The 22,902-nt window shown below is 38.8% G+C and overlaps 2 protein-coding genes across 4 annotated transcripts; both read left to right on the forward strand.

The window, feature by feature from the left end:
• Positions 1-339: 339 nt before the first annotated feature.
• Positions 340-5,797, forward strand: LOC108971335 (epidermal growth factor receptor kinase substrate 8-like protein 2). Of its 3 annotated transcripts, XM_018937332.1 has the most exons (6): positions 340-1,908; positions 2,124-2,521; positions 2,589-2,732; positions 2,798-4,330; positions 5,329-5,535; positions 5,630-5,797. In XM_018937332.1, the coding sequence occupies exons 2-6, from the start codon at positions 2,165-2,167 to the stop codon at positions 5,717-5,719; spliced, it is 2,331 nt and encodes a 776-aa protein (XP_018792877.1). In that variant the 5' UTR covers positions 340-1,908; positions 2,124-2,164; the 3' UTR covers positions 5,720-5,797. The 3 variants fall into 3 exon arrangements, with proteins under 3 accessions (XP_018792877.1, XP_018792868.1, XP_018792885.1); XM_018937323.1 differs by lacking the exon at positions 340-1,908 and having other exon boundaries at positions 2,068-2,521; XM_018937340.1 differs by lacking the exon at positions 340-1,908 and having other exon boundaries at positions 2,070-2,521; positions 5,329-5,523.
• Positions 5,798-20,465: 14,668 nt separating this feature from the next.
• LOC108971323 lies at positions 20,466-22,194 on the forward strand. Its single transcript, XM_018937296.1, has 3 exons — positions 20,466-20,565; positions 21,346-21,616; positions 21,671-22,194. The coding sequence occupies exons 1-3, from the start codon at positions 20,542-20,544 to the stop codon at positions 22,192-22,194; spliced, it is 819 nt and encodes a 272-aa protein (XP_018792841.1). The 5' UTR covers positions 20,466-20,541.
• Positions 22,195-22,902: the final 708 nt, after the last annotated feature.

A 22,902-nucleotide genomic window follows, 5' to 3' on the forward strand; every position in this document is an offset into this window, starting at 1 on the left:
ACAATCATTTCCAATCATCATACCGTTTCTGTGCAATCACTTCCAATCATCATACCGGAACCAAAAAATCAGTTTGAATCAGTAAGCAGAGCAATGAAACCGATTGCTCAGACTCCTTCATTTTAAACTCGATCGGAAAAATTTGTAACGAACCGCTGTGCTGAGTTGTGACCGGTTTGAGCGAGGCTGATCAAACCGAATCGATCATACTCCATTATCATAAACACTGATTATCTAGTGCATCTATTCTATTTCAAATACATATGTTTGTATATACATGTATGTATTTATATACATATGTTATATCTATAATGGAAATTCCATCAAGCACATACATACAACATACGTATGTATATATGTATGTACGTTCTCGATGGAATTTCCATTGTTTACGTTTCGAAAATTTGTAACAAGCGCACATTTTCAAAGCTGATACATTTTTGGCCACACATGATCCATATCAGTCCAGCAGAAAATTGTTGTTGTTTGTGGCATAGATTTACTCGTAGATTTACTTATAGTTTACCCAAAGTTTCACTTCAATTCAAACATCGTCGCAACGCTATGAACTGATATGCTACGATTGCAACCGAAGCCAGCCATACCGTTTACACGCTCGTGACTGTCGAAGAACAGATTGTTCGTGTTGTATCAGATCAGTTGACGCTGGCGGCTACTCGAATTGATTAACAATATTGTCTATGCTGAACTGAATTGATTTAATTGTGTTTTTGGTCGACTGTTTGTTCTGATTTTATCATACTCGTTGCAGCTCTCTGATGCATGCTTAAGCTTCAATGATTGAAATGATCGACAGCGTTCGGTTTCATCCCCTAAACACTGATTTACTCGTACACTTCTGTTCTATTTCAAATACATATGTATGTATGAATATGCGTATGTTATATGTGTAATGGAAATTCCATAGAGTGCATACGTACATCCAACAAATGTTTGTATGTATGTACTTACTCGATGGAATTTCTATTGTTTATGCATCGCAAATACGTAAACGCAAATTTTTAACATGTGCAGATATTCAAATCTGACACATTTTTTACCACATATGATTCAAATTAATCCAGCAGAAAATTGTTGTTGTAAATAAATTCTCGTAGTTTACCCAAAGTTTCACATCGATTAAAACAATCGTCGCAACGCTATGAACTGGCATGATACTATTTGAACCGAAGCCAGCCATACCGTTTACTCGATTGTAATTGCCGAAGAACAGATTCTTCGTGTGGTATCAAATCAGTTGACGCTGGCGGCTACTCGAATTGATCAACAATGTTGTCTATGATGAACTGAACTAATTTATATTAGGGGTATTAGACCGAACTTGTTAATATGGTAATTCGTTAGTTGATACTTCGTTAAAACACTTAACTGTGAACATACTTTTTGCTGTACATCAGTAGTGGGTGTAAATTTTGTTTCAAAACAGCTGATTAGATTATATTAAATACTCTTTTTTGAAAAATTTATCAGAAACTAATTTGTAGTAGACAGCAAGTGTTTTTATATATAAAAATAAAAAGATATGTATATTATGTGCCCGAATAATATCTGAAAGCCAGCACGTATCCCGTTGCAGCTACTATGTTAGATGATGGGCGAACGACGCACAGACGATTGGTATATTGTTATATGTATAGTATATCAGAGAAGTACGGAAAGTTTGGAGAATGCTGCTCAATGCAGTTATGTGGTGGCGTATGTCTCTATAGTGTTTCTGCTACCTGTCAAATAAAATTTTACAAGTTTTAATTATTGAAATGTTAGTAAAAAAGTTAAATGGTGAAAAGATATCATAAACAACGGTTAATGTGGGCACCTGTGATAAAAGCATTCATATAAGCAACGAAATTGGCTATGGGGTTTGCAAGCAAATTATTAAATTAAGTTGTAAGTTTTCAGTACTATTAAAAACATTAATATTCAGTTTCCCTTTCTTCTAGTATGTCTGTAAATTTATTTACAGGTCATATTTAAAGAAATAAATAAATAAACAATAATATTTGTGAAATTATCCATATTTATAAAAATCTCTATTCTATTTTTTGAATGCCAAAAACAAAATTAATACTTTTTCTATATATTATTTCTTTACCTCTGTCTAGTTATTTTTTACATTAGGACGAACTGTTATATTTTATTGTTAATGAGAGCCCCCGGAATGGCTTATCACAACTCGAATGGAGGTGCTATTGCTAATAATAGTACAGCTGGTGGCAGTTTACGTGGTATTGCTGGTGAAATTGGCTCCAGTGAATATTCTGGCGACGAGCGAGACTCTCGGAGCGGCGAAGATCATCACGAGAGTGATTTGAATAACAAGCCAATATACCTTCTCGAACATTTAGCTACCTTCACGGTAAATAAGGAATCCGGCATTGTCTATCCCGCAGACGGTATGCGAAGGCTGTTACAGTTGGAAAAAACCACTGGTATATGGTCTCAGAAAATGCAAATATGTTTGGATTACCAATGGGTGCTTATAATGGATTATGAAACCGGAGTGAGTATATATTGACTTTATTGCCTATTCCACGTTTGGTTAGAGAGTTTCCCATTAACTTTTTTAGAATATCATAGAAAGATTTCCAGCATCTCTTATACAGGATCCCACAGCATTCACATCTACTGATTCCATGGAGTTATATAACAATATATTAGTATTTATCGTGTCCGGCGGCAGTGGCTCACGCTCAGAAATGCATATTTTTCAGGTAAATGCACAAACTTCACATTGTTTAAAGCAGTGAATTTTAATTTTTTTGCATTCTAATTTAAGTCACAAAGTGTATCAGCCGTGCATTTGGTTGAAGACTTAAAGAGCCTAAGAAATGGGAAAATGGTGACACAACAGCGCGAGAGTTTAGTGCATCAACACCAATCACCATCAAATCTATTAAAGAACGGTCCTACTGGTTTAGTTAAGTCATTACCGGCATCCAGCAGTCAGCACGGTCGCAGTGAACAACAAATCCATCATCTTCACAATGGTGGTACTATTACGCCATCCCGCACTAGTATAGATCAATATGGCTTACACGTCCGAAGTCTCATGCTAGAAAGTAATCACACAGGTGCTGCTGCTGGTAGCGGAAATGGTGAAACAGATTCCGAACAAAGCGGGTTTAATGACGAAACTAGTTCTACGTCTAGTGACAAGTATGAACGTGATGTAACTGTGTTGAATCATTGCTTTGATGACATAGAAAAGTTCATAGCACGCCTTCAACATGCAGCTGCAGCATCACGCGAACTGGAGCGTCGTCGCCGAAACCGAAAAACAAAAAAGAAAGATCCTGGCGAGGGTTTATTAACGTTGCGTACTCGACCGCCCCTTGAAAAAGAGTTTATCGACATTTTCGCCAAATTCAAACTTTCATTTAACTTGCTAGCCAAGCTGAAAGCACACATACATGATCCAAATGCTCCTGAACTAGTTCACTTCTTATTTACACCGCTTGCACTAATAGTCGAGGCTTCCAGTGACACTTACTTTGAGTCTCAATTGCCAGCACGTGTGATCAATCCATTACTTACACGTGAAGCCATAAATCTGTTAATTAATTGCGTTACGAGCAAAGAAACGGAATTATGGCGCTCCCTTGGTGACGCTTGGATTATACCACGCGATCAGTGGAAAGATGATGTGGGCTCATACCATCCTGTATTTATGGATGGATGGTCGCCCGATTACTTGGTAACCGATGAATTGGAAACGCTTACAACTCCAACAAACATTAGCAAGCGTCGTTTAGATGTTAAATCACATTTCCATGCTGGTCATACCAGTCACAGCGGGGAGAACGGACGCCAAGTTGGCAGCAATAGTAATACAGCTTTACATATAGGGCAAGTCGAAGAATACGAAAGAAGTGTACCAATTGAGAAATATTCTGGTCATTATGAACACGATAGTGAACGATTTTTGCCCACTGGTGGCATAAGTGGCGCTGCGAACGGTGGGCCTTGTGATTTTAGCGTGCACAGTGAAATTTCTATTGATTCCATTGAACGTAGCGGAGGGGCATTGCACGATTTGCAAATTAATAATAACACCGCAGCTGGTATTCAAACAATATCAACAGGAATGCAACAATTACATGCACGTGACTCTAAGAATACCACAGCCACGCGCAATAAAAACTCAGTGTCCGAATTCTCTGGTCGTGATAACATCACTAACGACGAACAAATGTTGGCAGCGTGGCTAGATGATTTACAAACAGCACATGCTAAAATTGTCCTAGTCACTTATCCCCGCACAGCCAACAATGATAAAGAACTAAGTGTAGTTCGTGGTGAATATTTGGAGGTGAGTCAGCTATTTTTAAAGCTCTAAAGTTGAGATTTCATCATATTAAAATCTTAAACTTATGACATGATTTATAAAAGTATACATGCGTAGGCAATCAAGCTACTAGTTTATCACCTATTTACTGAATCAAATGTACAGTTTTAATAGTTTAAATACCAGCTGGTGCATCACACTAAACAAATTTTGAAAACTTTCACTTAGAAGGTGCGTAACTAAATTGCAGGCGAAATAAAGGAGAGCATTATCTCCCTGTTTTAATAAATTGGTTAAAATTGGCGTGTCACACGCGATACGTTGATTTATTGCTATGAGTGTAAAGTGGAGTGGTTGTACTAACTGCAGCAAGTAACATACCTAATACCTTCAACACAAAATCACTTGAACTTGCCACTACGTCCACTTCTACACTGTTGAGTTTGGAGACAAAAGTCCTAGATGGGAAACGTCGTTTGCAACTACTATGACTATTCTCTGGACAAGGTAATTAAGTTTGTAACACCCTATAAAATACACAAATAGATAGACATAAACGATCGGCAAGACGAGCTAAGTCGATTTATTCATGCCCGTCTGTCTGTCAGTTAATAAGCGAACTAAACCTTCAGTTTCTCAGATATCGTCCTTTTCTCCCCCAGAAGCTGCACAGTTGTGGGAACCGATATCGTACCACTTTAGTATCATAAAAAAAGAATAATCTCCTTGCATGGAACATTTTTTTTAACAAAATAGGAAATTTGGCACATATTGTTGTCCAAGGCAACGCTACAATCTCCGAAGAAATTGTTCAAATTAAAACACTGTATAGAATTCTAGAGTGGAATCTTTTGTAGCTTTCATTCAATCTAAGTTAACGTTTTTGGTTTTATTCAACATTAATTTAGCTTAGTAGGTATGCTTAGTAGGAAGCATAACTTGTTTGAAAACCTTTTCAAGTGTCGTGAAATTCCTTAGTAAGAGTTTAGAGAAGATAAATTATTCGCATACGTTTTGTTTAGATTTTGGATGATACTCGAAAATGGTGGAAGGCTCGCAACATACGAGGTCAAGTGGCCCATGTTCCACACACAATTGTCACTCCATATAACTTCGGTGACGAGTCTGCGAGCAATCAGTTTTATGGGCAAAAACAAGTACCATCACATCTGCAAGGAAACAATACTTATACACAGCCGAGACACCCGATAAATAGTGTAAGTCTCAGTGTAAGTTTAATATTATATATATGAATATAATAGGTATAAGTACGGAATTATTACATATGATATTATTAACATATTACATATATAATATTTTTAGGATAATATTGAGACACACCGGTCACACGACGCTACTGATTGGATTCGAAATAAGCATTTGGGTAAGAAAGGAGAGTTCAGATATTTTTAATTAGCTGTAGCGTAATTTGTATACTGTCTATTTGTCCATGATATTATTTATAAATACAAATATTTTACAACAAGTAAATTTTTATGTTTAAACTTTTTTGCTTGCATTTATATTAAGTATGAATTTGTTTGAGTTGTAAACACTAGTAAACTAAAATAATAAAATCAAAATATTGAAAAAACGGTATTTTCTGGAACTTAGAACAAAGACAAAGTATGAAAAAGCTGAAGTTTTATGACAAACAAAAAAGTAAAAAGGGCTGCACTAAGATTGATCACCAGCGAACATTATAAACATCCCCTAATTGTGAATATTATTATTGTTCTTAAAAAACTGTAGAGTAGTAAATATTGTACACAATTTTTTTTACATAGTTTCTGAATTCTTAGCCGTTAAGCAGAGATACTTTGAACGAAATATTGGGAAAATAGTGCCGTCTGCTGTCAATTTATTGTCCAGTTATAGGAATTGGGTTAGTATGAAAATTTTAATGAAAACGTTATGTACATGATACGGATATCGGGGAATAACTAAGAATTTGACTGTTTGTGTATTTATAAATTTAGATCTATCACTATTGCTTCTGGCCATGTTCTACACAATCTGTTTTATTATTTCTGGCAAATACAATAAATTTTCCAACATACAATTTTTTTAACACACAAGAAATTTGATTTTTTTTTATTATTAAATATTTTTATTTTGAACTGTGCTCGTCGAATTCAAAATTTCCTCTAGGTTTACCCTAAAGTATGAGCCTTAAACGATTAATAATAACCCAACGCTTATCTACTTCCCGCTCAACCGACGCGAGGGGTACAATCGAAATACTTATACAAAATAAGACGAATAATGACGTACAAGATCTTAACAGTAAGGGTCTATACTGCCTCGAAAAACGTGTCGGAATTTCAAATGTATCTTCAGATAAGAGACAAGAACTGCAAAGTGTTCCATTTAGAAATTTCACACGGAATATTATGCCAAGCATTTTCCTACCACTAGCTAGTTGAGGCAGATGTATTAGGTTTAAATTCATAGCCCAGAATCCCATCGCAAATGCCCTAATCCGAAAAGTAATTTTTTTTTAATATAACCTATCTTTTAACCCTAACCTTTTTCTCAAATAAACAAGTTGAAAGCTGGCACTTCTTAACTAAGATACTGTCAAAGTTCATTTCTTCCAACCATTTCATACTCCTGCTACTTGAAAGGATTAAAGCCAAGGAAATAACTACCTACAGGAACATAAGACCTGTTAGTTGTATTCTAATATATTAATATGTTCTTGATTGGTATACTTTATATAATATAATATACCCTTTTTACACTGTATCATTAGAATTTCAGAGGAAGGTCTCGTATCAAATTTAGTTAAAATCGGCGAGATTTAAAACTTTCTATATGATAATAAAAAAAATAGAAAATTGTAAGTAGGAGGACCTTCCCGTTACAATTAAGAACTTATTCTTGGAGAGGCTTCCTTAGAGGTGTCTAGGAACCCATTTTTCAGAGTACCAAATGAAAAAAGAATTTTTAGTTTAATCACCCTAATATATATATAATATAAAATTCCAATTAGGCATAGGGCAACGCAGTAGTATGGGGCATCTGTGGGTAAAAAATTTTGAAAAAAGTGGCCGTCCCCGCTCTCTAAAACGTTTAATGTTTAATTCAAGTCACTAAAGCTACAACACCAAATATTACAAGAACTTCTATGGATAATGTGAAAATGGATGAAATCAGATGAAACCCCCGCTCACTCCCCATATAACGTTACTGTTAAAACTACTAAATGCTCGATAAATCTATAACTAAATGCGATAGAATCGTAAAAATTTGCTACCGGGATGGTACGACCAGGCTTTATAGGGGCCGGTGTAAAAATTGGAGGATGAGCGTGTCATCGCTCACTTTTTAGTGAAATCCCATAATTCTGAACCCGACTGACTGATTTCGACAAAATTTGGTACGTGGCATTCTTTTCTTTCTTATGTCACGTTATGAAAATGAGCGAAATCGGACTATAAGCAAGCTCTTGATTCTTTTACTTTCTACTAACTAATATTTGGATTTTCGAACATCCGGCTGTCTTTACTCTATATGATAAGTTTTTTAGTAAGAGATATGTTAATAAAATATGTTTTCTAGCATATTTACCCTTTGCTCTCTTCCCAATATTTGACTACCCGAGCCTGTAAATCATGAAATATGTTGTTTTTCCACTAATTTCAAATAACCAGACAAAAATAGCGGTACATACTTCATAACTTTATTTAAAGTGTTGCCAACATACATAGGTTAAAAAGTTTTTTTTTTTTGACTACTCAAAAACCAGTAATTTTCTTTTTATGCGATCGTTAAAATTTCCTAAAAATACATAAGATTGTCATATTGTTAGTTTTCAGCTTAAAAAGTTTACAAAAAAGTCTCTTCAAAGTATTAACATCCGTCTGTACAAGTTACAAGTAGAAATATTCAGTATGGTAGCATATGTATATGTGGCAGCACCGCCACTCATTTCGGAGTTAATTATAATTGTATTAAGCATGGTAACTCTAGCTGCTACTTTGACATTTCGCTATGTATGGTTTTCTTTTCCTTTTGTGTCAAACCTTTATGTCAAATAAAATGCGAAGATCGCTCTCTTTCTTTTTGGAAATTCGTCGTAGAAGGACGTGCCCACACGAACACTCCACATTGGTGACTCCGCACATTTTTATTTTTTAATTGCTATTTTTCTAAATTCTTTATTATGAGTCTCGACGAAAGTCAATTGGTTTCTGAAGAAGGGAACATCTTAGAAAAYGCTACAACACAGCATTTTGTACCACGACTGCCGTTGCCCCAGATATGAGAGGATAATATTGAGGCATATTTTTATTATTTAAACTTTTGATTCGATGCAACGGGCATCGTGGCTGACATAACAAAGTTTAATATCGTTTTGGCAAGCGTCCCACCTTCAAAGTTAATGGAACTGCGTACCAAAGTTGATGCTGCTCCGCCCACGAATAAATACTGCTACATTCGGACAAAACTGTTGGAAAATTTTACAGAAAGCCAGCAGCGACGCCTGCAGCGTGTACTTCGCGAGATGCCCCTGGGCGAACGGCGCCCAAGCGACCTTTACAACGAGATGAAGCGCGCCGCGGGAACCACGTTAAGCGAGAGCATACTTCACGACCTGTGGATCACTCAGTTACCTACATATACGCAAGCGGCAATCATTGCTACAAATGTGCCAATCGTCGAAAAGTTGAAGATCGCCGATTCCATTACGGAGTCCATTAAATTGCGCCAAGGAGACTGCAGCGAATTGTGCACCGTACAACAATCTACCGACCAAGATCTGAGAGCYGAAATAGCAGCACTCAAACAACGACTCGACCAAGTAGTAAGCGACAACGTACATCGGTTTCGGCCTAGACCTAGATCTAGATCTAGGACTCCGACCGGTATCCGTAACTCACACAACAGCTCCAACGAAATGTGCTGGTATCACGCGAAATTTTTGCAACGCCCGTAAGTGCAGACAGCCGTGCAAAATGGCTCATCCGCAGCCACCAACCGACTCAAATTAGGCCTGCTCAGCCTACTGTTTTTCAGAATCAGGCAAACGTTCTGAAAAACTTACGAACAAACGCCTTCACATTTTCGACACTACTGCAAAAATGAGTTTCCTTATTGACTCCGGCGCAGAGGTGTCGACAATACCGAAGTGTTCAAGCTTGGCTGAAGCATCTAAATCGGATACCAAATTGTTTGCTGCTAACGGYTCACCAATTCAAGTGTTTGGTGAAGTCCTACTTAAATTGAATCTAAACTTACGKAGAGAGTTCGTGTGGAAGTTCGTAATTGCCGACGTTTCTCAGGCGATTATTGGCGCAGACTTCTTATCATTTTTCGACCTACTACCAGATCTCAACCGACATTGACTACTTGACCGCCGCACCGAGTTAAAAACAATGTGCTCGATAAAGTCAATTAATACACCGAATATATCAACTATCAACATAAATATGCCATTTTCGGATATTTTGTTAAAATTTCCGACAATAACTCACCAACCTCTACAGTTGTCCACCGGATCATTACGTCCGGACAACCGGTATTTAGCAGACCAAGGCGGTTATCACCTGAGAAGCTTGCTGCAGCACGTGCTGAATTCGAGCTCTTAATGAAACTTGGCATATGTCGGCCGTCTAGTAGCGACTGGGCGAGCCCCCTGCATATGGTCTGCAAAGCAGATGGTTCTTGGAGACCGTGTGGTGATTACCGTGCCTTGAATGCTGTCACTGTACCGGACAGGTACCCAATTCCGTTTCTCCACGACTTCACGCACATATTATCAGGCAAAACTATTTTTTCAAAAATCGACCTAGAGAAAGCTTTTCACTAAATCCGTGTACATGAAGAGGATGTGTGCAAAACGGCCATTACAACCCCTTTCGGACTATACGAGTTCACTCACATGACCTTTGGATTACGCAATGCTGCACAGACATTTCAAAGGGTTATCAATGAAGTCCTTCGCGGAATAAATAATACTTTCGTCTACTTGGATGACATCTGCATAGCTTCTGCCTCGACGGAGGAGCACCGTAAAGACCTTCAAAACATATTTCAACGATTGCGAGATCACAATTTGACAATAAACATCGCAAAGTCGATACTCGGAGTACCGGAACTCGAATTCCTTGGGCATCTTATCACCCATAATTAACCATTGCCAAATCGTGTCAAGACTATCACAGATCCTAAACTTCCAACTACTGCGAAAGATTTAAAGCGGTTCCTCGCCATGGTAAATTTTTATAGACCTTTTTTGAAAAATCCTCTTCTACATCAAGCACCATTATTCAATATGACTCCGGGTAACAAGCGCAATGATCACTCACCTCTCATATGGACCAAAGAAAATATAAAACATTACGAAGCCTGTAAGGAGGACCTAGCTAAATGTACGCTTCTAGCACATTCCACTCCCAACGCGCATTGGATTGACGCATCCGACTCTGCAGCCGGTGCAGCGCAACACCAAGTAGTTAACAACATGCTCCAAACGCTGGGTTTCTTCCAGCGAAAATTTACAAAAGCAGAACAGCGATACAGTACTTACGACAGGGAGCTCACAGCTATGTATCTCGCTATCCGACACTTCCGTTTTATGGTTGAAGGACGAGATTGCCACGTCTACGCAGACCACAAACCTCTCACATTCGCATTCCATCAAAGACTAGAAAAAGCTTCGGACAGTCAAGCGCGACAACTAGACTTTATCGCTCAAATCACCACAGACATTCGTCACGTGTCTGGTCAACAAAATGTTGTCGCCGATATGATGTCTCGCATTGAAGCAATAACCTCGAAAACAATTTGTCAATCAATCAACTATGATGACTTGGCCACCGAGCGACTGGCGACAGACGAAGAGCTCCAATCCTATCTCAATGGGCAAGTGAAGCATTCATTGAAACTAATTTCGTACGCTCTTCCTTCCAGCACAAAAAAGGTATACTATGATATTTCTACCGATCGCATCCGACCGTTCATCAACAAGCGATTCCGCCAAGCAGTACTTCGGACAATCCACAACATTTCACACCCCGGTTCACGTACAACATCAAAGATGATGAGCGAACGTTTCACCTGGCCCGAAATCCATCGCGACAGTCATAATTTTGCAAACCATTGCCTACGCTGTCAACGTAATAAGGTCACCAGACACAACGTCACTCCTCTGCAACGCCGAACATGCGTTAGCGAACGCTTCGCCCATTTACACATTGACATCGTGGAACCGTTCCCCGTAATCGACCGTTTCACCCGGTGGTCAGATGCTTTCCCGATTCCAGACAGCACCGCACCAACACACTTTCCCAACATTTACTCCAATGTACCTTACCACCCACAAAGCAACGGAATCGTCGAACGTTGGCACAGAACTCTCAAGTCAGCCTTACTTTGTCATGACAAGGAACATTGGACAAATTTCCTACCGATAATTCTTTTGGGACTCTGCTGCGCATTCAAATCGGATATTGGAGCATCACCAGCCGAGCTAGTTTATGGGACGAGGCTATGCTTTCCATCCGAATTCTTCATCGACTCTCCTGTACCAGAGAATGAGACTGAAGTTGTTGCTCAGTTACGACAAATAATGCGCGACCTACGTCCGGTCAACACGTCTTGGCATACCACTCAGAAATCTTTTGTCCACACAGATTTAAAAACGTGCGACCAGATTTTCATCCGCGACTTGTCGGTACGACCATCATTATCAACTCCTTACAAAGGGCCTTACAAGGTTATTCATCGCTATCAAAAATACTTCATCGTCGACATTAACGATAAAGCACTCAACATTTCTATCGACCGTTTGAAACCTGCTTACACCGCCGCAGACCCCAACTAGGAGGGGAGTACTGTGGCAGCACCGTCACTCATTTCGGAGTTAATTATAATTGTATTAAGCATGGTAACTCTAGCTGCTACTTTGACATTTCGCTATGTATGATTTTCTTTTCCTTTTGTGTCAAACCTTTATGTCAAATAAAATRCGAAGATCGCTCTYTTTCTTTTTGGAAATTCGTCGTAGAAGGACGTGCCCACACGAACACTCCACATATATACCAAATCTTTATAATTTAAATATAAATTATAAAATATATTTGAAATTTACCTTCTTAAATAACTTAACGTCAACATATGCATTTGAGTAAAATGACAGCTATACGGGGTTGCAATTATTTTGTTACGTGTCATTGCACGAAAATAAACATGGCAATTGCAAATAATCTTCTGCGGTTGTTTATTATTATGCCGATGCACCAGGTGGAAATTTCGGCAATTCATGCACCGTGCAAGGGTTTTGCAAGACCAAGAAAATCCCCCTCATATAAAAATAGTGAATGTCAGAGGTAAAAGGATGCCCAACTTATTCCAGTGTGAGAGCGGCTCAAAATTGGCGTATTTTTCAATGCTGTCCGATGTATGGACTCTAGTGTCTATAGCTGACTTTTGAGCGAAATTATCGATCCATGTAATATTTGAACTTTAATTGAAAATTGGAGAGATTTTTTCCTGGCAATAATAATTCGGTGTATTAAAAATGGATTGAATCGGATCAATACTGCCCTGAGCCCATATATACCTATTATAAAGATTTTCAAATTTCCGGGTGACTTTAAACTGCAACTGCGGCCAATATTTGAGTTATCTCAATGTAAATTTCAGAACGTGTTTTACTCATAACAATATATCATTGTGCCTAAAATAGATTTAAATGGACGAAATTATCGATCAATGTAATTTTTGAATTTTAATTGAAAATTAGAGAGAATCTTTTCCTGGCAATAATAATTATGTGTATTAAAAATGGATTGAATCGGATCAATACTGCCCTGAGCACCTATCATAAAGATTTTCGAATTTCGGGGTGACTTTAAACTGCATATATCGGGCAATATTTGAGTTATCTCAATGTAAATTTGAGAACGTTTTTTACTCATAACAATATATCTTTGTGCCTAAAATAGATTGAAATGGGCGAAAACTAGGTCTAACTAGGTCAGTTATATGTAACCATGATTTTCGAACATCCGCCTTACTGTACTCCATATAATTGGCGATTGTATGTGAGGTACCTAGATAAAATCGCGTTTTCGTTTTTCTAACAAATCTTATGCCGAATATGTCGGCCAGTGTATGAATTAAATTTAGTATATGTATATATAAAATTGCTCCCGATTCTCTGGTTGACGTTTTACATTTTAAAGTATTTGTTGCAAGAGTATAAAATGTTCGGAACTTAGCCTTTCCTTTCTTGATTATAATAACATTTATAGTTTTTATTGCAAATATTTTGAAATTTACATTAATTCGTATATTCTAACGTGGCAAGAGGATAATTTCTCCATTAAATTTTCTAGTCAAAATTATTGAAAATGATTGCTACAATAATTGAAATTATGCTGAATAATAACAAGTGAACCAATTTTCACCAGAAGTTTATGCGATGTCATTTCGGGTATATCTAGCTAATTTGTATTTTCATTTTCATCAACAATAATAGCGAATGATTAAAAAACATTTTATAGCCTTTTGTATTTGGACATTAATCTCGACAACATCTACATTTTAGTTCGCTAACGTAGCTTAAGTACTGAGCCAGTTATAGTCCAACCACATAATGTTTACTTGCAAGAATATAATGCATGTTTTAGTGTCAGCTCTATTCTACCATTCTCATTATAATCGAATTGTATTATTTCTGAGGATGGATCAGTTTGCAAGTACGCAAAAGTACTTCAGTCACACCGATTTGATATAAATATTATAATATCATCATAGAGATTTACATAGTATTTTGTATTTATTAATCACATATAATACATATAATATACATACATATGTATAAGGAAATAGTTTTCACAACTCAATTATAGCTTGAAAATGTTGGAGAGTATTTTTTATTATAGTTAATATAGAAAAAAGAATCACGCGAAAATACAAACAAAGAAAAAATGTTGAAAATCTCACATATTTGGTGTTTAAGATGTGGCAACGCTCGTTTTCGTCATAATTGTCAACAATTTAACCTTTTCAACGATGTGCTAAGTGAATTTTAAATTAATAAATATAGCTTAAACATAACAAAATAAAAGTGTAATATGAATTTATTTCAATATTTAGAGTGTATATCTTACATATGTATATATTATATAAAAGCAAGTTGTGTTAGTAACACCATTTATAACTCAAGAACGGCTGAACCGATTTGGCTGAAAATTGGTTCGGAGGTAGCTTAGAACCAGTGTAGGACATAGGCTACGTTTTATATCTTTATGTCAGATGTTAATACAACTCATAAGAACAAAAATTATATTTCAAATTATAGGTATTTGTTAAAAATTCATGTTTGTAAAAATCATTTGAGAATTTCATTTCTTTAAAACAAACAAATAAAAAATATTAATAAAAACATTAAAAACAACCTTACTTCTATATATATAAAATAAAGTTGTGTTAGGTTAGGTTAGATGGCTGATTAGAGATCGCACGTGGACTAATAGATGTAGTACTTTGTGAAGCCAATGAAAATCGAACTCCCGTGTTCGGACTTAGAGATCGGCAAACCGCTTAGTAGCCAATACAAATTTACAGAGACGCTTAATTTCTATGCCCGCCAGATCGGTGGGACGTCTGAAGGTATGTGCCCCAAGTGTCTAAGTCTTGATCTCCCAAAAGCAGGGCAGTCAAGAAGGAAGTGCTGGCTAGTTTCTACCGCATCTTCTGCAAGCGGCGTCCCGTAATATTCTCAGTCTTACAGCATGTAAGCCAATAGGGCAGTGGCCCGTCAAGAGCCCCATCACTATTGAGAGGCTAGCCTTACTGAGGGCAGAGAGATCTCCTGCGATATATCTTGGGCCAAAAGGCTTTTGCGACCGCTCAGGTACCAATGCTGGCCCAGCGCTGATCAAGCAGCCGCGAGGCCCAGCTATCCAGTAGTAGAACACAAAAGGATGCAGGAGCACCTGCCCGTTCCCATTCTACCGATAGTGATTCTAAGGTTCCTTTCATTGCTAGCTCATCAGCTTTGCAGTTACCTGTTATTCCGCTGTGGCCCGGCACCCATACAATTCTTATAATAAAAGCTCTCACCGCCAGAGACAGCGACGCCAAACACAGTTCTACCAACCCTGAACGCACTTTGAATGAGTTCAAGGCTAGTATCGCAGCTTTGCTATCTGAGTGAATGGTAACTTCTCTGAAAGTAGACACTCTCTTGATCAGCAAATCTGCTGCTACCTTGATGGCTGCAACTTCAGCCTGGAAGACACTGCAATAGTGGGGAAGTCTGAAGCTGGATTTGATGGAGAGCTCCCGACAGTAGACCCTTCCACCAACCTTCCCCACAAGCTTTGACTCATCCGTCAAGAAGCTTACTGCCCCTCTCCTCCAACGGCTTCTTCCCTCCCAAACCTCCCTCGTTGGTACATGTGCAGGGAAGGAGCCCCCGGAGTTCGATATGGCGACTCCATGATCCAGATAATCCGGTATGCAGTCAAAGCTCGTGAGGATATCCAAGTGTTCAGATACACGCCCCTTTGGAAACCCAGGTTCCCCAAGCCTAATAGCCACCTTTGCGGCCATACACCTTCCGGCCATACACCTTCCGGCAATATCCACCGGTGTTATGTTCAGAATTGCATTAAGTGCAATGGTTGGTGTGGACCTTAATGCACAGCACATGCTGATGAGCGCAGCTCGTTGAACGCTCTCTAGTTTCTTTGCAATTGTGATATTCTGTAAAGCATTCCACCACATAAAGGCTCCATAGAACATTATGGGCTTGACTATCCCTACGTCAACTCATACACAGTGCTTAGAAACTTTTCTTTCACCATAAGGGCTACATCATCTGCATAGGCAATCACCTAACAGCCAAGATCTTCCAGCTTTTTGAGAAGGTCCTTAACGACTAGGATCCCCCCTGAGGGGTTCGCCTGCTCACACTCCGTCGCGCTAGCGCTGCCCCGCTCTGTTTCGACCACTCTGTCGTACAGAAGACTAAAACTGAGGTGCTTGAGCGAAGTCCTTAGCTTCCATTGCTTAGTCAAGCGCCCCTGATAGATAGTCTCTTGGAATGCGTCTTCTTAGATACCAGTCCAGCAGTCTCTCCAAAGTTTTTAGTAAAAAGGAGGAGACTCTGATGGGCCTGAAGTCCTTTGCCATGACGTGGGAGCCCCTGCCATCCTTCGGAATGAACGTAACTCCGACTCGTCTCCAGGCCCCCGGGATGTAACCTAATCTGATGCAGTTCGCATAGATCGGTGCCAGCCAGCCGCATGATACCTTAACAGCCTGCTGCGGCTGCGCTGGTATGATGCCATCCGGTTCCGGGAAATTGAACGGTTGGAACGAATTGATCGCCCAAGTCAAGTGACGCTCATCCAGAAGGTCAACAAAAGAAGTTAGTCAGCATGCAACGCTCCGAGAAACACCTCCGCAGAGGACGTATTACTAGGAAAGTGAGCATAAAGGAGCATCTGAAGTGTCTCTTCACTGCTCAGCGCCCACTTCCCATTTACATCCTTGAGATACCCCAGGGACGCAGAGTTTTTTGCGAGGATGCGCCTGAATCTAGAGGACTCGTGACAGCCATCCACTTTTTCGCAGAAGCTCTTCCACGAGATCTTTTTAGCCCTTCTTAGCTCGGACTTGTATATCGAAAGGCCTGTTTTATACAGGACACAATCATCAGATAATCCACTCCTGCGTGCCTTGTTAAATAAGCGTCTGCAGGACGCCCTAATTTCACATAGTTCCGAAGTCCAGCATTGAAGTTTCCCTCTGCCCTTCGGTGTTTTCAATAGACCGGAGCTCTCCAGTGCAGTGTTGCACACCGAGCTGAAAACTTCGAGCCACCCATTAACCACCTCGGCGGTGGTCAACGCATCCACCCCCGATGCGCGTGGGAGAGTTTTCCGTTTCTGCGGTAACTTCGCAGTCCGTGTCCCTGGAATTTCTGAAAGATTTTCTAAGCGGACCTTCTCAGGCTATACTAAACCTGATATACCTATGATCAGAAAAGGAGTGGTTATCGAGAGTTTGAGATCAGCGGGGCAATCCCGTGTAAGGCTAGGGTGAGGTCGAGAACCTCCTCTCTACCTGCGGTCACAAAAGTGGGAGAATTTTTCCTATTACAGAGGAAGCAGTAGATTGGCGGAGGTCGCCTTTGCGTGATGGAGGTTAATCTGGAGGAATCTCATCCTTCAGACTCTCCTCTAGGAGCGCCAGTTCAGCGCTGAAGTCGTGAGCGAGCCTCAGCTCCTCAAACAATTGTTCGAAGCTTAAAACGGAATCGCCGATCGACGAACCGTCTCCAGAAATCGACGACCATGATTTTCCATGGTCGTTTGACCATCACTTACGCCTTCTGATTTCTCCACCACAGCTGCAGCTTGAGTGGCATCAGCCCTGGCATCCGTCGGGAGTACCTTCACTACTACCATCTCGAACCCATAACTGATGGCTCGCTTGGTTTTGCTGAGAGAACCGATGGACTTCGCGTTAAGCATTATCAGCGCCTGGCGATATTCATCGGTTTTCTCCAGCCTTATAACCCTCCAGTCGTGACCGGTAAGTGAGGACTTACAGTACCTGAGGATTTCCTCGGTCTCCTTCGCAGGGGACGGTTCGACTGGCAGCCAGACGCGAGCCCTAGGGCGAAGAGGAAGATCCTCTTTGTTCACGGCCTCCAGTCTGGCTCCCTTCCAAACCTCCCCACCAGAGAGACTGCCTTCTTATATAAGATGAACGATCTTTGATCGGCACATCTAGTCAGCCCATGGTGCCAACCAGCATTAACACATTTTGGGGGTGGACCAGGGCTTTCCTTAACCACCTTGAGGAAGACTGAAGAGATAGCCGCTGCTACTCTCTTCCACTCTTCATGGGAGATAGCACCGTCCTCCCTGCTGCGGTCGACCACAACAAGTACTCTTGCGCCAGCACCTTCAGCGATTTCGGTTTTTTGCCAAGGGAGGTCTCTTCCTCGTGCGACCCTAGCACCTTCTTAGCCTACTCCAGCGTGTTAGCATGCTGCTCAGATACCTGGCCAACATGCTTACCACCGCAACGTTCCACAATTTTTTCCGCTAGTCGAAGGTCCGACTTCAGCTTCCTGGCTAAAGCACCTTTGCCAATGCCCCCTGTGGATCGCTTCATAAATCTAGCAGAAGTTCCTCTGATAGTGCTGGCGATTCCACCGTGTATGAAGGCTCCACCTTTCACTAACTCTTTTGCCGGCGGGTTTGCGCCGGCTTATCCATCGTGCCGCCTGATGCGTAGACTCCTACCGGGGTCTTGGTCCCGTTGCTGCAGCAACCTAGTGACGGTTTCTTCGCCCCGGGAGCAGCAGCCCCGCCTGGGACAGATCTGGGTGTCGATTTCATCATTGTGTGTTTTTGATGTGTCCATGCTACAAGGATTACCACTCAGAGAGTAGTCTGAGGTCTGCCAGGGTTTTAACGGGAGGGCCCGACAGCCATTTCTGATGGGTGTCTCCCTATCATACTCTGGTACCAGAATGCCGCCACCACCAGCCCAGGGTTCTAACAGATCCAGTAAGTTTTCCTACTCAAGAAATCAGCTCGGTGCCAAAAGTCGTCTAGGGAGTTGTAAAGCCGTGAAGGCCGCAGGCCATTTAGCGTTACCCAGGATGCACCGACCTGCACTACATCCCCTCGTTTGTGTTAGTTACACTATTTTTACCTCAAGAACGGCTGAACCGATTTGGCTGAAAATTGGTGGGAAGGTAGCTTAGAACCAGGGTAAGGACATAGGATACCTTTTAACTCTTTATGTCAAAGATTAATAAACTCATTTATACAAAAATTATATTTAAAATAAAAGAATGACTGTCGATTGGACTCCAGTGGGAAATGATAGAGCTATATTTCTATTGTCACACACCGACGTAAAAGTTCGGTTTTATTACTATTAAAGAGCAGTCCAAAACTCCTCAGAATCAGTTATTCGTTGTTTTTGTTAGATTACGAACATGCCAGCCACCCACTTTGAACAAAACGTTCGCCTTTTTAGAGCGTCATTGTCCTTGGTGCTCGTTTCACATGTTTCCAGCTTAGCAAATATCTTTTCAACGGTGGATTTCCCTGAGAAAGAACTTAACAGTATTTTCCCCCAAAAAGCAATATTTTTTTTAACACACGAAATGCTTTTTGATCCATTTCGGTGAACTAACACAAGTTGCTTTACAAAAATGCTATATCTCATTAACTAATAGTTATAATCCAACTAATAGAAATCATATAGATGGTGGTAGTATTATTATCTATGTACATATTAGCCACAGTGAAGCTTGGACGGGTCTTCTAGTTTAAATACACAAATTGAAAAATGTAAAAAAAATTAGTGAAACATTGCGAAATACTAAGTGTTATTAATGCAAATTTTTTAATATTTAAATCGGGAATATTTTAAAAAATATAAGTGTTAGGAACATATTATATATATTCCCAATGTGGAAATGCTCCCCTATCCGTACATACCCAAATTATACCGGAATTCGTGTTTTTTACCCGTCCATCAAAGTAATTGGAGTCCCTAACTCTCCTGTCACTGGAAGTGTGAGAACCGCTCACCTACTGAACTTTGACAGTTGACTGGATTGGGAAAGTTTTGACGTTTTGCAATTGGAATGAATGGAACAGCCAGATTGAAATTATACCAAAAGTATATGTGAAGGGAGAAGTATGTTCCCGCCGTTCAAGATCGCTTATAAAAATGTAAAACAATGAAAATCAAAGATAATGCGAAATATTATATGTATAAAAAAATGTTTTGAATAGTAAAATTATATTTCAATTACAAATGATTAAAAACATTTATTAATTGAGAACTAACAGGCTTAATTCACCTTATTAAGGACGGAAACATAAACAGTTAGTTGTTTTAATCTTATATTTAAAAATGAATCCCAAAATGTGTTGCTAAGTGCATAACTCAACAACGCCTGGATAAATTTTGCCAATTTTTTTAAATTGTTGGTTAAGGTTCAAGAATTGGAATACTTGCCGGAAAATCCCTAAAACCAGCCCTTTTCTTTATCCCATACAAACGAATGAATTATGCTGTTCACAGTTAAATGTTATTTAGCATGTTAATTTCCCAGGTGGCAATATTCCCATATTTACCTACGTGGTATTTATTTTGTTTTTGTTTTTCGTGAAAGCTTGTTTATTAATTGTGGCAAACTGGCATCTCTGATCAGCTGACTTTATTTACATTTGAAAATGGAATCTGATGGAAGCAAAATTGTAAGTAAAATTAAAATATGGGGTAAAATTTAGAATAGCATCCCCGGATTTCGAGGATAAAATGGGTGTCATTGGAAAGGTCACGTGACGTTCTCCAGATCACGAAAATATATATGTATATATAGTTGCCGCTGACTTATAGTTTTAAAGATATCTGCGTTTAAAGTTAAGAAATTTACAACTTTTAAATTGATAATTTGTTTATTGTGAATAACTTTTTCACTTATTTTATGCACTTTTCACTTACTAACACTTCACTATAACGTTTTTGTATATACATTTTTTTAATATTWATTGCAAATAAAGCTTTATTTCAATTATTTTGTTTTAGTTAAATTCACTGCATTTGCACAACAAGAATAGGGTTGCATACTAGCAAATAAATGGTATTGCCATATCTGCCTAGTTGTCAACAAAAGAAAATAAGCAAAAGCATTATACCCCAAATACATAAAAGGAAAAATATTAATAGCAATAAATATTAAAAAAATTTATATACAAAAACGTTATAGTGAAGTGTTAGTAAGTGAAAAGTGCATAATATAAGCGAAAAAGTTATTCACAATAAACAACTTTTTTAACTTTAAACGCAAATATCTTTAGAACTATAAGTCAGCGGCAACTATATATACATATATATATTTTCGTGATCTGGAGAACGTCACCTTTCCAGTGAATCCCATTTTATCCTCGAAATACGGGGATGCTATTCTAAATCCCAGCCAAAATATGAAAAAAAAGTGTAAATGTAAATACAATAATGAAAAATATATGTTTTAGACCAAACCAAAACGTGTACGCACAGTACCGTACAGGAAATGGAGCAGTGAGGAGCAACAGAAATTAATTACATACATGCGAGACAACCGTCCGATTGAAAAGCCGACAGCACAGGTGTATTATAAAAAAATTTTAGAGACACAAAATCTGCGGTTAGATTGGTCTTTAGTGAGGCTAAAGGCAAGGCACTTGCGCCAATGCTATACAAAGGCACGAGCTTGGCAGAATTCGACGGGAGCACTTGCCATGCAAGACGCCGAATCAACAGAAAGTAATTTAAAAATAAATTTTTTTGGTATAAAATTATAATAAATTATATTTTTAGGTATAATTTTAAGAACTTGTCCTTTTTTCTACGATTTGGAAGATATATTTGGCTATAAAGAGTTCCAATCCAATGAATTTGTTATGGATACAGAAGCCTTAGAAAACAACTCGACGTCCACCACAGACGATTTCGACGCCGGTTCAACGACCACAAATGCAAATGTAGCTACCACACCTGAAGAAAGTTTTCAAGAAGTCGGTCTAGAATCTACATGCAACACAATAAATCGGAAGGCTATTTATTCGCGGACAGGTCTTGCCGATGTGCTTACTATGCACACAGGTTTAATTAAGGTGAAACAACAAAAGTTAGAGATACAATCAAAAATGAAAGATAGGGAGCCATCTTTAAAAGAAAAAGAATGTGATTTACAATACGAAAAATTTTTATTTGAAAAAGAAAAATGCAATTCAGAAGAGAGAATAAGAACACTAGAAATTGAAATGAAAGAAAAATTGGCTTTAAAAGAGCTTGAAATGAAGGGACAAATAGCAATGGAGGAATTAAAAATTAAAAAATAAAACTATACATATATACTACATAAAATTAAATAATTATATCTTTATTGTTTACAAAATGTGATAGAGCTTTTCTTAGGTCGTCGTGTTCATAAATTTCTTGTGGGAAGTCTGTTTCTTCTTGACTTTCTAAACTAGAATTTAATAATAATAATAATAATAATACTCAACAACTACCCTCCTCCCGCCCAACCGACGCGAGGGGCGCAATCCGCGAACGAGCGGAATTAGCCGAGTCATAAAAGGCAAGGGAGTTTTAATCGCTGCGATCTTAAGCTGCTCAGCTACAGAAACAAAAATTTCAACAGCTAAAACTAAGAATTAGATTAAAGTTTATAATTTTTAAATGTTACTTGTTAAGAGTAGATAAAATAATTTTTTTAATGGTAAAGAGTGAATCTGTTAGATCAAATGTGCTGGAATGAGAATTGGAATCATGACATATACGGCGGAATGGTTCGTTTAATTCGAAATTTGTTCTAGAAAATTTTAAAAGTAAAGGTCTAAACTGACTGGTAGAGCGAGCGGAAATGTTAAAATTAATACCAGACAAGAGAGATGGGATACATACTGACCCATTGATGAGTTTTACAAGAAATATTATACCAARCATTTCCCTACGACTAGCGAGTGTAGGGAGATTTATAAGCTTTAAACGGTTAGTGTAAGGGGGAAGATTTAAATTGGAATCCCAATGCAAATGATTTAAGG

This window comes from Bactrocera latifrons, unplaced genomic scaffold, assembly GCF_001853355.1.
Source record: "Bactrocera latifrons isolate USDA-ARS-PBARC rearing strain unplaced genomic scaffold, ASM185335v1 scaffold_1084, whole genome shotgun sequence".
NCBI lineage: Eukaryota > Metazoa > Arthropoda > Insecta > Diptera > Tephritidae > Bactrocera > Bactrocera latifrons.

Bases quoted from the DNA above. Each gene is read 5' to 3' on its own strand.
- LOC108971335 (XM_018937332.1), top strand. From the start codon at position 2,165: ATGAGAGCCCCCGGAATGGCTTATCACAACTCGAATGGAGGTGCTATT. The intron at 2,522-2,588 runs GTGAGTATATAT...TAACTTTTTTAG, and splicing joins TAATGGATTATGAAACCGGA to AATATCATAGAAAGATTTCC. The intron at 5,536-5,629 runs GTAAGTTTAATA...TAATATTTTTAG, and splicing joins TAAATAGTGTAAGTCTCAGT to GATAATATTGAGACACACCG.
- LOC108971323 (XM_018937296.1), top strand. From the start codon at position 20,542: ATGGAATCTGATGGAAGCAAAATT. The intron at 20,566-21,345 runs GTAAGTAAAATT...TATATGTTTTAG, and splicing joins AATCTGATGGAAGCAAAATT to ACCAAACCAAAACGTGTACG. The intron at 21,617-21,670 runs GTAATTTAAAAA...TTATATTTTTAG, and splicing joins AGACGCCGAATCAACAGAAA to GTATAATTTTAAGAACTTGT.